The sequence below is a fragment of the Balearica regulorum genome, chromosome 1, assembly GCF_011004875.1.
Source record: "Balearica regulorum gibbericeps isolate bBalReg1 chromosome 1, bBalReg1.pri, whole genome shotgun sequence".
In the NCBI taxonomy this organism is placed as follows: domain Eukaryota; kingdom Metazoa; phylum Chordata; class Aves; order Gruiformes; family Gruidae; genus Balearica; species Balearica regulorum.
The window spans coordinates 15735320-15749324 of record NC_046184.1 but is presented as its reverse complement, the minus strand read 5'-3'; the positions used below and the strand labels follow the sequence as shown (position 1 = coordinate 15749324).

The following is a 14005-nucleotide window of genomic DNA, read 5'->3' as shown; positions in this document are numbered from 1 at the left end:
TCGTTCTCAGGCCATAGCAAAAACCCAGCAAAGATCAGAAAACAGTCTGCAGTCTGAATGACCCAGAGAAGGCTTGAAAAGATTATTGCCAAATGAAATGATGTATTTGTAATCATTCTTTAATTAAAGTTTTTCAGTAATAAAGCACTGTTTTTTTGACAACATCCACCACTTTGGGGACTGGGGTAGCAGGGTTCACCACTGGGCTCCCCAGCAAGCATGGGATACAGGAGCAGCTTTTCGGAGCACCTAATCTCAGGCACTCTGGCCTTTAGCCCCTAAATGAACCACAAAATAGAATAAAGGCTCTGATGCACATCCTATAGTAATGGAGTACAATTAAGAGGAAGACTTCAGCAGAGCTTTTTTTTTTTAAATGACTCTGTGAGCACAGATGTATTTTTTCTCTTCCAACAGCTGCTCCCTCCACCCAAGCCCACAGATAATCCAAAACTACTGCCAAAAAAGGGTGGAAACAAAAAGTCAACAACTTTTTTGAAGTGTCAGGATTGCAATTTTTTAGCTGTTATTCTCCCTCCTATCCCAATAACCAAGTGTATTGGTCTAGCAGAAGACTATCACACTTCCAGTACTGGGCTGTGCCAGGAAATTTGTCCACTTCAAGTGGTTTTTCCAGCAGCTTCTTTCCCATTGTTTGAAGGACTCAAGTTTATAGGACGTTTGTACTAAGATCAATGGGGAAAAAAAGATATGCATGTATATCCCATGGCAATAAAAAAGAAATAAGCAGCATACAATCTCTGGAAGAGTCACAAAATCCCTGTCGTGGACCAAGGGGGTTGGTGAATGGCTTCAGGTTCTGGGAATAGAGAGCCAGGAAGTGGCACGTAGGGAGATTAAAAGAAAACAAAGGGATGTGCAGAGAGCTGGGTGCCTGTAGTACGCTCAGCTTTCAGAAGCAACAAAGTATGCAAACCTCTAACGATAGTTATTCAACAGAATATAATGGCTCTTTCAAGATCACTGTGGTCTGCAGCTTGCAAAGAAGCAACCAAGCCATCAGCAGAGGTCTACTAAATTCATCAAACAAATCACAGGGTTTTATAAACTCTTAAAAGTACTGCGGCACACAGTTGTATTTTTTATTATTAAAATATCAATACTATTTCTGAAATGTAAATTGTCCTGTGGGTTTATCCAACAGGGAAAAAATAAGAAAAAAATAATTGAGCTTTTTCAGTCAACCTTCTAGAACAAACCAACTTATAAAAATGCTACAAAGACTTGTTCTTTCCAGCTGCTGGCTAAGAGACAGACAAGAAAGTCAAGCACCAGACTTGCCCTTCTACAGTATCATAATTCTGCAAGAACTGTCTTGACCATCTCTGCAATACTGTTTTATTTCCCCAAGCAACACCATCTTATTTTGGAAAGATAATGAGAACTCACAAACATAAACTGATTTAAAAATACATAGATCCTATTACTTTGTCTGTGAGATTATGAGGTATGAGGCTTTTTTAATAAAAATTAATTTGTACTGAAATAAGGCACCCAAAAGCAATAATTATTACATAAATTCAAATGGATTTGCTTACAGTTCTAAGAAAGCCTATTAAAAACCTCATTCTGGTATACGCTTTGCTGAATGTTCTCAGTGCATATCCTTTAAAAACAATTTAAGAATGAAAGCCAAACAACTGTCCATTGCTTCAAAACAAAACCTCTTTATATTAAGGTTGCAAATGTGTTTTATAATAAAAGACTATTAGAAAAATGTATTATGAGTATCCTTATTATGCTTATGGTTTAGAATTAATTACTTTTAAAAGTCAACCTCATTTTTCTTTTTTCTTCACAAAGTCATGTATCAACATTTGAATACCAACAATAAAAGGTAGTCATTAACAACCGACGTCTGCTGCAATTTCATCAGGTCCCTCTGCCTTGTCAGTTCAGCACAAGAGCTTTACTCACTGCCGTACACAAGCAGTACAGTTGTTGGTGTTTGTTTTACAATGAATTTTGTTGTATGTTAACTATCCTATCCATGTTTTATCAAGTGCACAGGGAACAACAGACCTTCTATTTGGCTGCTTCTATTTGTGATAAACTTGGGGGAAAATAAAATGTTTGTTTGATTTCTAACTCTACCAGAAGGTAAAATGGGAATATCCTCTGCAGAGTGAAATAAGCCATAAAACTTTCATAAAGGCACGCATGTGAAAAGTGATGACCGTTTGCAGAAAAGATATCATGGATGTGTCCATCAGAGCAGAGGAATGGCTGACATCCATCCTCTGAAAAATGTGGATTTTCAAATGCACGGCGGTACCAATACTTTGCTGCAGGATGCTGACAGCCTATGCTCTGTTGTTAGCCAAGGAAGGAAAGACAAGAAAGCAGCAGAGAGGTAAAACTTGGGATCTAGTATTTTTTTCCTTTTGGGAGATGGCAACCTTTTAATTTCTTACTACATCTCCTACTAAAAATGACACAGTGAAGTTAAGCTACTATAATTTTATGCTACAGTAATTTAATTTACTGTTAAGAAAGATTTATTCTTTTTAAAACTCTCCAGATTTGTACTTCCTGAAAACAAATAATTTCAAAAACAAATCCCAGTATTTCCCCCATTCTCTCAGGCACTTTGATATCAACCAATCACCATCCCAAATCCCTAATTTGGATACAGAAGCAAATAAAATTGCTGAGCCACATGTAGACAGAAAAGCTCACAAGCCAAGCATATATATAGCAGCAGCTACGTGGGTGGCCCAATGAGGTAACCGTTGCGACTCCTTTGGTTAATGCAGAAGTGCATAATTCTGCCTGGGGAGTCTAATCTTCAGACAAGCAAAGACAAGGCTAAAAAGGCCTTGTTTAAAGCACTACTGATGCGCAGCAAAATCTGAAATACTAACTTCACTTTTCTGGGAACCTGGGCTCTCTCTGAACTTGCAGAAATTAAAAACCCCATCCCGCAGCTTCCCTGGCTGCAGCAGTTCCTTTTTTTTTTTTTTTTTCAAATTTTAATTTTGTCCTCTGATTCTTTGAAAAAAGTATTTCCTGCTCTGCAGGGTGACAGCCTTTCCACATGAACCAGAGCCCTGTCTGGTGTGGGAAGCCTGTGGAGTAGCCCTGCTTCAGGGGACACGTTTAGTAGGAAGAACTGCAGGGTTACACCTTTCATCAGGCATCAGACATGACTTTGCCACTGACAGCCTGCCCAGCTCCGGCACCGCATTGCAAAAAAGCAAAGAAACCAATCTTCCTGTATAACTGATATAAACCTTCCCGACGTTTCATCTGGCAGATCCACACACAAAGCACTTCAACTTGATACAGTGGTGATTCACTGCCATTAAAAACACAATTTTTCACCCAGTTTCCCAGATTGATTTATTATGGAGTCCTAGCAACCCTTTATTTACTTTTTAAAAATTTTTGGAAGCTTCTAGATAAATTTGGTCCCTTTAACAGTACAGGACTGAAGTCATCGCAGCATACTATGTAAATACACTGTTGTTGTTGACCTAAAACCCAACCCCAGATTTTTCTTCAGGCCTTGCCCATGTCAACATCTGCCTTTACTTTCTTTCTGTCTACACTCTTTCTAAACTATTGGTAGAACAGTCAACAATTCTTCAGTGCTGTGTGATTCAGACCTGATAGGAACAGAATTAGAGACAGCACAGTAAGGATTTGCTCCCATCATAGCTGTGCTAGTGTTGACAATTTCCAGAAAAACATACTACTCTAAACACAAGACACAAGGCAATGGTAACCCAAAAATAACAACATTGGTAAAAGGCAAAACGTAGAAAGTGTGTTTTGGGTTAATTTAGTTACTACCGCTGCTTTGACTAAATACTGAAGACTTAAAACCTAGGGATTATTAACTAGACCTACTAAGATGGGAACAATGATGGGGTAATGCAAATATTCACGGAAGGCTGAGTTCAAGAATGCAAATACACCTTACCTGCACAAGCTGTAAAAGATAATGAAGAACATCATCATCTTCTAAACTTTCCAGTTTTTGAACTGCCATTGCTCGGACATTTTCATCTGAAAAGTTACAGTCCAGAAGTTGCATTGTGAGTCCAACATCTAAAGTGCTTTGATCCCAAACCTCCTTTTTAGCTAGCAACTGGTATGTTTTGGCCACTATTTCTTGTTGTCCCCATTTCACAGAGCTAAGCAGCTTAGGATATGCCTTGGGGTGCTTTATGCTTTCATATCTAAAGTGCCACAACAGTTCTTTGTCCTCAGGAGAAAGTGGATTAAGTGGGTCAGTTGCTATGATCTCTTCAAGTTGCTTGCGAAGCTGGTTGGGCATTTCAGCTCGTGTCCTATCCCCTTGGGGGTCTGATGTTATCCTGTGCTTGGGCAAGGCAATTGGGTGACAATATTTGTCCAGCACAATAGAGATAGCCATTGAGTTTTCTTTATCCGGGTTAGTTGCTGATGTGAGTTTGTCTGCATTGATACTTCCTTGTTCTTCCCCCTTCCCTGGAATTTTCCACATGTGGAGCACATACTCCCCACTTCGTAGCAAGAAACGGTGATCTATCAACAAGAGATTTACATAATAGAGAAGCTGAGTTTTGCATTTTGAATCAGAGTTGGGGGATTCATGTGACTGAAGGTTTGTCTTTGTGGACAGTCCCTGTGTTTTGCCGCAGTATATCTGAAGATTCAGGAGGGCTCCTTTAGGCAAGTCCTTGATTTTGATATCAAACTCCAACCAAATATTCCACAAAACCTCCTCAGTGAAAGGCTTCGATGAAGTCCTCCTTTGTGAAAGGAGCTGCTGCCCATGTTGAATGTTAGCCTCCACAAACACAGTAAGATCAGTATTTCTCGGTAAAACTGGGATATCAATGCCAATTATTTTCACCCTGAATTTCCTATTACAATCCCACAAAGAGATAGTGAAGACTCTCTCATGATCTTTTCCGTCTATTGTCAATTGTTCGTGATACCCTGTAACTCCTGTACAGTCATCCACCAAGGGCCACTCTTCCTTCTGAACCTCATCCTCATTTGGGTCAGGGGGATTGTCTAAGACAAGGTGGATTTCTTCCCCATTCTTAAGGCACTGTCTTATCCAGTGAAAATCTTTGATCGGTGTCTCTCCAGTAATGTACTCATCTCTGCCACAAATCCTGAGAACAAAATCCAGTTCACTATGATCTTCAGGAATGTCCATCAAAGACTTTTTCTTCGCCATTTTTGTGAAAAAGCTGTGGAGAATCATATCTGGAGTGTCATCTATTGACACTTTAATTTTTTGGCTAGTTGTTCCTCTATGTATAATTATGAAAATGTTATTATTAGTGATCTTTTTAAATAAATATTCTGGGAGTGGCTTAGATGTTGTCCATGGGTGCATTGCATACAATTTAGGATCTCTACAGGCTACCTCTATCATTCGTGGAGTGACTAATCTGCGACGGGTAAATTCTAGTTCATCATCATGCACGTTGCTTACATCAGTGACATCATAACCGATTAAGTTGTTAAGCTGTCGCTGAAATTCCTGAACTTCTTCTGATGGTTTTTGTTTCTGGACAACATAGATCTTGCCTACCTTTTTCTGTAACACTTTCCAGTACAGTATGCAGTCCAATGTCTGTAATACTTGATGTTTATCATAAATTTCATACCATTGCCCTTTCTTCTGATACTGCAGAATAAATTGATCCGGGGTGAATGTGTGGTAGAAGTCTGCGGTTTGACTCATCTCTATTGCACGCATCCAAATCTGTGCTTTCATTTGCTCAACTGTACAGTTGCCAGCTATTTCAAGTAACATCATTTCCGGTACTTTAGTATGTTTATTGCTTGTAGGTAAAATGAACTCAATGGATATCAGTTCCATTGACGACAAATTACTAGATGTACAATGAGGTTTCATTCTTCTTCTCCTTCGTTTGTTTTCTTCTCTCATAACAACAGGTTGTTCATAATCGCCCAGCTCCATGCCAGAAGAAATCTAGCAAAACATACAAATACTTGATTACTTTCTCATTTACAATTTTCTTTACTCTTATCTTTTAACTCTTCTTAACTAAAATCACAGGCCAGTCAGAATCCTGCTACATATACACTTTTTATACCTCCCCTTCCCCTTAATTTCTGGTCATAAATACTTGATTTACATAAACCTCTTCAGACATAATCTATTCAATTCAATGCCAAATATAAAAAATAAAAATTAAAAAAATCCTCCAATGATTAAATAATTAAAATAGAGCATTTAAACAGCCTTCCTAGATTTCACTGAGGATAAGCAGTCTGACTATATATTTCCTCCATACTGATTTGTTGTTGCTTCTATTTGATCAAGCAGTGATTTTTCTGCTGCCTCATCTGTTTTGATGCTGCTGATATTAACACAAGTGGATTTTCATAGAAATCAAAAGACATGCTATTACTGTGCATGAGCAGAACGCAATCCCACCGAGCTCCAGGAATGACAGAAAGTAACAAAACAAGCAATTTATTTGCAGACTGGACAGGGGTGAGCCTATTCCCATTTTCCTCTGCCTCTCTTTTAGTGATGAGGAATAAGGATTTACACCAAAAAAAACGCCGTCAGGATTCAAAAGGCAGGGACTGCTTCTGAAGACAGATATTTAACGTGCATCTAAATTCAAGCCTGGTATCACTAGATATGCTTCTTTTAAATAAATCAATTCACTGATAACATCAATTCATTTTAAAAGTAAACACTTCCAGTATAAACTATTAGTTCGTTACAGAAGAAAATAACCCCAAGCTGATGCCGATTTATTACCCTATACATCAAATCACACCTAAAACACCTGCAAAACAACTTCGAACAAGAGTAGCCTATCTTATTAGCTTTCAGTAAACAAAAAAAATATTGTTGCTTACAGTTAATCTCCATTGAACAATATTAAAGTGGAAATTATTCACCGAGAGCTTGGAAGAGGAAGGCAGTGCCGACTGAATGTGCTCACACAAGCTAAGTTACAGCAACATACGGAACTTCCTTTCCAGACAACACTTTTTACACATAAAATCTTTCTCCAACTGCTGGAAAAACCAAACCTAATGTAATGATGCCTTAGCATATGACAAAACAAGAAGATAAAAATATAAAAGGTTAAACTGAAACAACATAGCATGCTAATTAAAATTTTTGTCAAGTTCCGGAAAGCAACAACTGTGGACACACCACCTCTATAATTGACAAAGCACAAGGAAATATTACCTGGTTATAAAATAAAGGCTGAATTGCTGAAGTCGATTCATTTGTTTAATTTCTGAAGTTCCTATTTTTTTAAAGGAAGATCATTCACACAAAAAATTTCTTTGTTTAAGCTGTTCTGCTTTTCTTGCTCGCCCTCATATCCAGATGCAAAGGAAGTGCTGCACTACCAGGAAGGAAGTTTTAACCAAGTTGATTATACATATGATTGCTCATTTTAAAAAAAGTCAGAATGCTTTTCCTGTTACAACAGTAAAAATACACTAACAGTACACCAGTGTAATTTTAACACACATGCATAGAAGACATGCTTAAAGCCTTTTAAAAATAGCTAAGAATAATCCAGGCAATAAATCTAATATATCCAAATAAAACATTTTAAAAATGAGAGCCTAACTACTTTATAAAAGAGTTAAATAAAAATAGTATATAAAACACAACTAAATCTGCAATGTTTCCTCATTTTTATTTTCATGGTAACAGCCCTTTGAGGACTCCCAACTTAAAATCATTAGAGTTTTTTAAGCCAGTCTCCATACAGGCGTCACATGGAGATGGTATCTGCCAAGGATAACCTCAGCAATAGAACTGCTGGGCAGTCTTCCTCCTAGTATTTTTAACTCATCCATTTATGATCACAAACACACAGTGAAATCCACTAGAAATGATGACTTAAGATTTGTGAAGAATTTAAAAAATGGACTTTCAACCCTAATTCTTGTGGTTAGCTACAACCTGAAGTGCTGTTCCTTTCCTAAAAAAGAAAATCCCCACAGGAAAAGATTTGGGAAAACACATACAAATCAGAACGAAAAGACAGAAAAACCTCTCATCAAATCCTTTTTCCTTATGCCTTTTCCAGCAAAAACCTGAGCATTTTCAAGAGCAATAAGCAGTGCACATCCCTCAGCACTAGATATCCTACAAAAATGATGACTATTGAGAAGAAGAAAAAAATATGAAACAACTGAGAGGTCTTTTAGCAACAGTGAAATGGTGGTGTTTTGTGGTTTTTTAAATATATGTATGCCTCCTGTCTCGTAAGACATCTTTCTTATTAAAAAGAAAAAAAAAAAAGGTCCCTCTGTACTGGCAAAAAAATCTGATAGTTTCTTACCTGCCTCCAATGTGCCACTCACAACCTCTGAAATAAACGTTTTGCCAAGGATAAAAAAAAGAAAATAGCCTCCACCATAGACATAGCTGTTCTTTCTCAGAGCATCATTTTGCTTGGCAGCTAAGACTGATTTCTTTTTAGAGGTTATGTTTCTCAGGAAGTGAGTTTGTGGAAAACAGAGTCTGTTCTAGCTCCCTCCACCTTTTAGAGCCAATATTTGAAATTTCTTAAAGAAGTGGCAAAGTTGCCCTGAACATTTTATCGCTGCCATGGAATCTACCCGTCTTGGCCAAGACATCTCTGACTCTAATCCTCTGCGCGTGTGCAGCCCGTCAGCATTCATCAGCCACAACTCTATGGCAGCTCAGCACTACTGTGTTGGTTTTGCGTGGCAAGGTCTTGGTAGCGGGGGGGCTACAGGGGTGGCTTCTGTGAGAAGCTGCTAGAAGCTTCCCCTGTGTCTGACAGAGCCAATGCCAGCCGGCTCCAAGACGGACCCGCCGCTGGCCAAGGCCAAGCCAATCAGCGCCTCTGTGATAACATATTTAAGAAAGACAAAAACAGTTAGAGAGCGCTTTTGCAGCCAGAGAGAGGAGTGAGAAGATGTAAGAACATCTGCAGACACCAAGGTCAGTGCAGAAGGAGGGGGAGGAGGTGCTCCAGGCGCCGGAGCAAGATTCCCCTGCAGCCCGTGGTGAAGACCATGGTGAAGCAGGCTGTCCCCCTGCAGCCCATGGAGGGAGGATGAGGGGGTGTAGCGATTCCACCTGCAGCCCGTGGAGGACCCCACACCGGAGCAGGTGGAGACACCTGAAGGAGGCTGTGGCCCCGTGGGAAGCCCGCGCTGGAGCAAGCTCCTGGCAGGACCTGTGGATCCGTGGAGAGAGGAGCCCACGCCAGAGCAGGTTTGCTGACAGGACTTGTGACCCCGTGGGGGACCCACGCTGGAGCAGTTTGCTCCTGAAGGTCTGCACCCCGTGGAGGAGACTCACGTTGGAGAAGGCCGTGAAGGACTGTCTCCCGTGAGAGGGACCCCACGCTGGAGCGGGGGAACAATGAGTCCTCCCCCTGAGGATGAAGAAGCGGCAGAAACACCGCGTGATGAACTGACCGTAACCCCCACTCCCCGTCCCCCTGTGCCGCTGGGGGGGGCGGAGGTTGAAGCCGGGAGTGAAGTTGAGCCCGGGAAGATGGGAGGGGTGGGGGGAGGTGTTTTAAGATTTTGGTTTTATTTCTCATTCCTCTGCTCTGTTTTGCTTAGTAATAAATAAGATGAATTCCCTCTCTAAGTTCGGTCTGGTTTGCTCGTGATGATAATTAGAGAATGATCTCTCCCTGTCCTTATCTCGACCCGTAAGTTTTACCTTTTCTCCCCTGTCTAATGAAAGAGGGGAGTGATAGAGCGGCTCTGGTGGGCACCTGGCCCTCGGCCAGGGTCAACCCACCACAACACCGCTTTCCTCTCTGGTACTCCTGTCTGAAAAAAGCACTCAGTTGCCAGAATTTTCATGCCAACAGGCTACGTATGTTTTTTGCAAATACCCCTCATTCTAAAAGTCATTGTGCTGACCCTATTAAGTAAACCTGGACTCATCACAGTTTCATTGGATTTTGCCAGACCTAAGAAAGCACGCTGGTTTAAAATGTCCTCGTCTTGCTGCCGTATGCTATGCACTTAAAGATTAATTTTTCAAACACATATACACACAAATATTCCATCTCCTGCTAAGCTATTCTAGTACTACTCCATTGATCAAGACCATCAAAATCAAACCAAAGGCAGCATCTCTGCCTCGTGCAGCAGAGAACTACCCTGTACACTGATGAATGAATGGAATTGTTTGACACTTTGATCCACTTAAAAAGACTGTGAAAGGTTCAAATATTCCCCCCCAAACTACATCAGATACAATGCAAAATGTGTGGCACTTGTGTAACTGCCCATACAAGACTGTCTCTTCTCCCACATTCATTTGGGCTGTGACCTGCCATGCCACTTCAGATGTCCAACTCCATCTCCAGTTCAGCTCTGACTTCTCTTCATCAGCTTCAGAAGCCAGCTCTTGGAGTGATGACTGTCTCTAATCTGTCTCTGCAATGACAGACAGAAAACTGTCCCCATTCTTAGAGTGACACCAAATTGTATCTACTTCCTGCTAATCCATGTGTAGGCATGGCAAAGTCATATTTCCTCATGCATATGCATCAGAAAACTTGGATGTTTATAACTGAAAATCATTCAAAAAAACTTTCTAAAACCTTTGTCAAGCCCAAGTATTCATGTTTCTATATTACTGTAATACCACCAACAAAAAAGGTAAGTCTCACTCTTTTTTATTTCTAATTCTAATTAGCCTCATCAATTCCAAATTTCCCTGTATCAGAACTGTCCTACCACTGGTCCACGAATCCTGATGGGGTGCAATGGCATGGGAGGTGGTGGGCCTGTAAAAGGTAACTAAGAAAAGCAAACAGGCTCGCCTTTGTTTCCAGTTGTGTTCCTATCTCATCACTCAGGTCAGCAAACTGATCATAACAACAACAACAAAAAAATTTGGTTAATTTTCAGCTGGATCAGTTCCTTAATCTGACTCACCACTTGCAGGAGTGGCAGGGCAGGGAAGGGAAAAGAAGGGAAGGAAGGGAATGGAGCCAGCGCAGTTTAGGGTAACTGAGACTGAAATATAATTCACAGCAGGCTTAGGAGATAAATTGTTGAGTAAACTTGTTAAATGATTTGAGAACACTGGTTGAAAGGTGCTTTAAAGAGACAATGTGGTATTATCATGAATTACTTCATATATTCTGTGACAAAAAATTCAAGATATCTCAAACTTCACTGCTTTGTTAGGACTGTGTTAGCGTTTTACCAGTTACTCATTCTTCACCAGGTTTTTTTATGCTTATTCTATTCCTGCTTCATGTGAAAACCTTATTTTTAAATTATTCTTTTCACTTTAGTGTGAACTCCTTCCCAGACAACATAACCTGCCAGAAAATAGGTACTATCAGAGTAAGAATTACCTGGTGCACACATTATGCAAATATAATAATAATCCATTTACATTCACAGTTTCGGATAATGTTAACTTTAAAGATAAATTAAAAAACAAAACTACCACAACATGACCAAAAGTTTTCCAAGCAGCATACTACATCTACTTGCCAGCAATGTCCTGTAGCAGGAGGTCGCTTTGCATTTGCTGGATAGGAGTACAGTATATCTTCCCTGCATCTACGATGATCCAGTGCTGAACTATACAGGCACAATACAGCACTAACATGTTAAGCACAAACACAACAACAAAACCCACTTTTCTCAGTTCTTTTGTCAAATCCTCTAGCAACTCCTAGCTCTCACGGGAATTAAATCCACGCAGCTTCCCATTAGCAAGTCAACTTCACAGATAATATAGTCACATTCTTCATCAAAAAGTATACTAATCAGCAGATAAAGCTGAACATCTCCGTCAGGAGGTTGCACAGTGAATCGGACTGCTATTCTGGCTGTAATGTTTTCAGGAACCCCTGCCTTCCCTACTGACCTTTGGGCATTTTGGTTCCTACACTAGGTGTCTCTTTGAGGGTGCTTCTGGAACAAACTAACTTCTAGCTGGTTCCAAAAATTTAGATAAGAGTTTTGGCGAAGTTCTAGTTAACCAGAGTTATACAAGTGATGGGTGATCTACCTTCAAAGCACCACTTCACGGAGTTTGAAAACACAAAGATTGCAGCTATGGCTCCTGCACAGACACGCTATTTGGATACTGCCCGTCCTTTCAACTTGTGCCCAGTTTTCAAATAATCATTAATGGTGTGATCTAATCCACACCGACAACCAACTCCTGAATGCCCTCAGTTATTATTTCAAACGATTTGTGGTGGGGGAAGGTTTTATGGTCTACATGTACTGGATAGACACAAGAGGTTATTATTTGTTAGATGAGGAAATACAGTTATTTATTGTTTAAAAGCTGTGTTGTAGCACAGCTGACTCATAGATCTTAAGACCAGAGGGAACCGCTACCACTGCCTAGCGTGATCCTTCACTTTGCATTGTTTTATTCAACACACAAATAGTTTCCTCAGCAGGTTTTGCATCAAAACTGTAACTCGTGTTTGGGCCAGGATGCGAGCCGGGGCCCAGGGCCGCAAGGAACGAAGGACCGGGCAGCGTTCGGGGGGCTCAGCCTTGCCTTGGCCACGGCAGCGCTGGCTCGGGTCAGTCGCACATGCCCCGCTGCTGGAAGGGGGCTCTGGGCGAACCGCTTCGCCTGCGCTAGCCCCGGGAAGCTCGACGCCGCGGGGCGCTGCGGGCCGGGACTGCCTCCCTCAGCCGGCCCACCGGCCGGGCCCTGAGGCCGCGCCCGCCCTGCCGGCCCGCCGCCCCGAGATGGCGGCCGGGGCCGCGCCGCCCCGCAGCGCCCGCGGGAGCGGCAGCGGAGTGGTGGCCGCACGGGGGCAAAACCTCGCCGCGTCCAGCCCGGCCAGGCAGCCTCGGACCGCTGCCACCCTGCCGCGGGCGCGCCCACCGGGCGGGTCTGCCCACCGCCACCGCGGGGAGCCGGGCCGCGCCGCCCCGGCCCTGCGCCCCCCCCCCCCGCCTCCACCTGCGAGCCCGGGCCTCGGGCAGGGCCGGGCAGCGCCAGCCTGGGGCAGGGTGCGCCGGCGACCCCCGCCGGTCCACGGGACGGAGCTACTCACCGCAGCGCCGCGGCCGCGGCCCCGGCTCCGGACAGGTGTTTTCCTCAGCAGGAAACGGAGCGGGCCGGGGGCCGGAGGGGAGGCTCCATGGCCGGCGGTAGGCAGCTCCGGAGCCGCCGCCAATCACACGCCGGGCAAAGAGGGAACCGGCTGTGGGGCCTCCCCGCCCCGCTCGGCCGCCGCCGCCCGGCCCCGCCGCGGCCCCGGGGCAACCGGCCCCGGCCCCCTTCGCTGCGACCGGCCCCCGCCGCGGCCCGTCGTGCCGGGCGCCCGGACCGGGACCCTTCCCCCAGGCGAGGCGGGGGCCCGGGGAAGAGGCCGGCGCTGGGCCGGGACGCCCCGCACGTCTGCGGAGCGCGGTGCCCGGCCCGGCCGCCTGGAGGCAGTGGGCAGCCCAGCCGCGGTCCGGGACCGGCTGGTCCGGTACGGCCGCATCAGCCGGAGTGGGGATATATCCGCTGTTAGGGTACAGCACCACAGCCTTAGTGTGGTTTAATCACCAGCACAAGGCACGCAGGACCAGTCCGGGTGTCAGTACAGGCAGCAGAACCTCTGGGGAAGCAGCTTCAAGAGGTGTTCATGGCCCAGGGCTCCCCTCAGGCTGCTGCTGAGTGGCCACCACCTCTGGCTGCTGGTTGCCAGAGCCCACGGTTGCCCAGCCGGGCCTGTGCTGGGCCCCGCTGACCACCAGTCCAGCCCCACACGGTAAGGCAAGGACAAAGTGACTTTGTCTAAGCTGTCCTCAAAAACCCCCGGTGCTGGCAGTCTGCTCTGGCGTGCAGTGCCCTTCTCCTTCAGAAAGATTTTCATGCTGATTAAATGTCTACTTGTACACATTTAGCCTCTTACTTGTTCTTACTTGTCTTATTCTTTTTTTTTTTTCCCAGCTCCTTTTTTGTTCGAAGGTGCTGTATTCTTGTTTTCCTACAATTTTCCCATCTCCAGACTGGGCAGTCCTGGCTCTCTCCTTTTAGGTCATG

General features: G+C 43.6%; 1 protein-coding gene across 1 annotated transcript in view; it reads right to left on the bottom strand.

The window, feature by feature from the left end:
• PIK3CG (phosphatidylinositol-4,5-bisphosphate 3-kinase catalytic subunit gamma) overlaps positions 1-13423 on the bottom strand; it is a 35822-nt gene extending 22399 nt beyond the window's left edge. The window contains 2 exon segments of the mRNA XM_075741864.1: positions 3947-5962; positions 13026-13423. Of these exon segments, the coding sequence (XP_075597979.1) occupies positions 3947-5950 (2004 nt within the window). The 5' untranslated portion in view covers positions 5951-5962; positions 13026-13423.
• Positions 13424-14005: the final 582 nt, after the last annotated feature.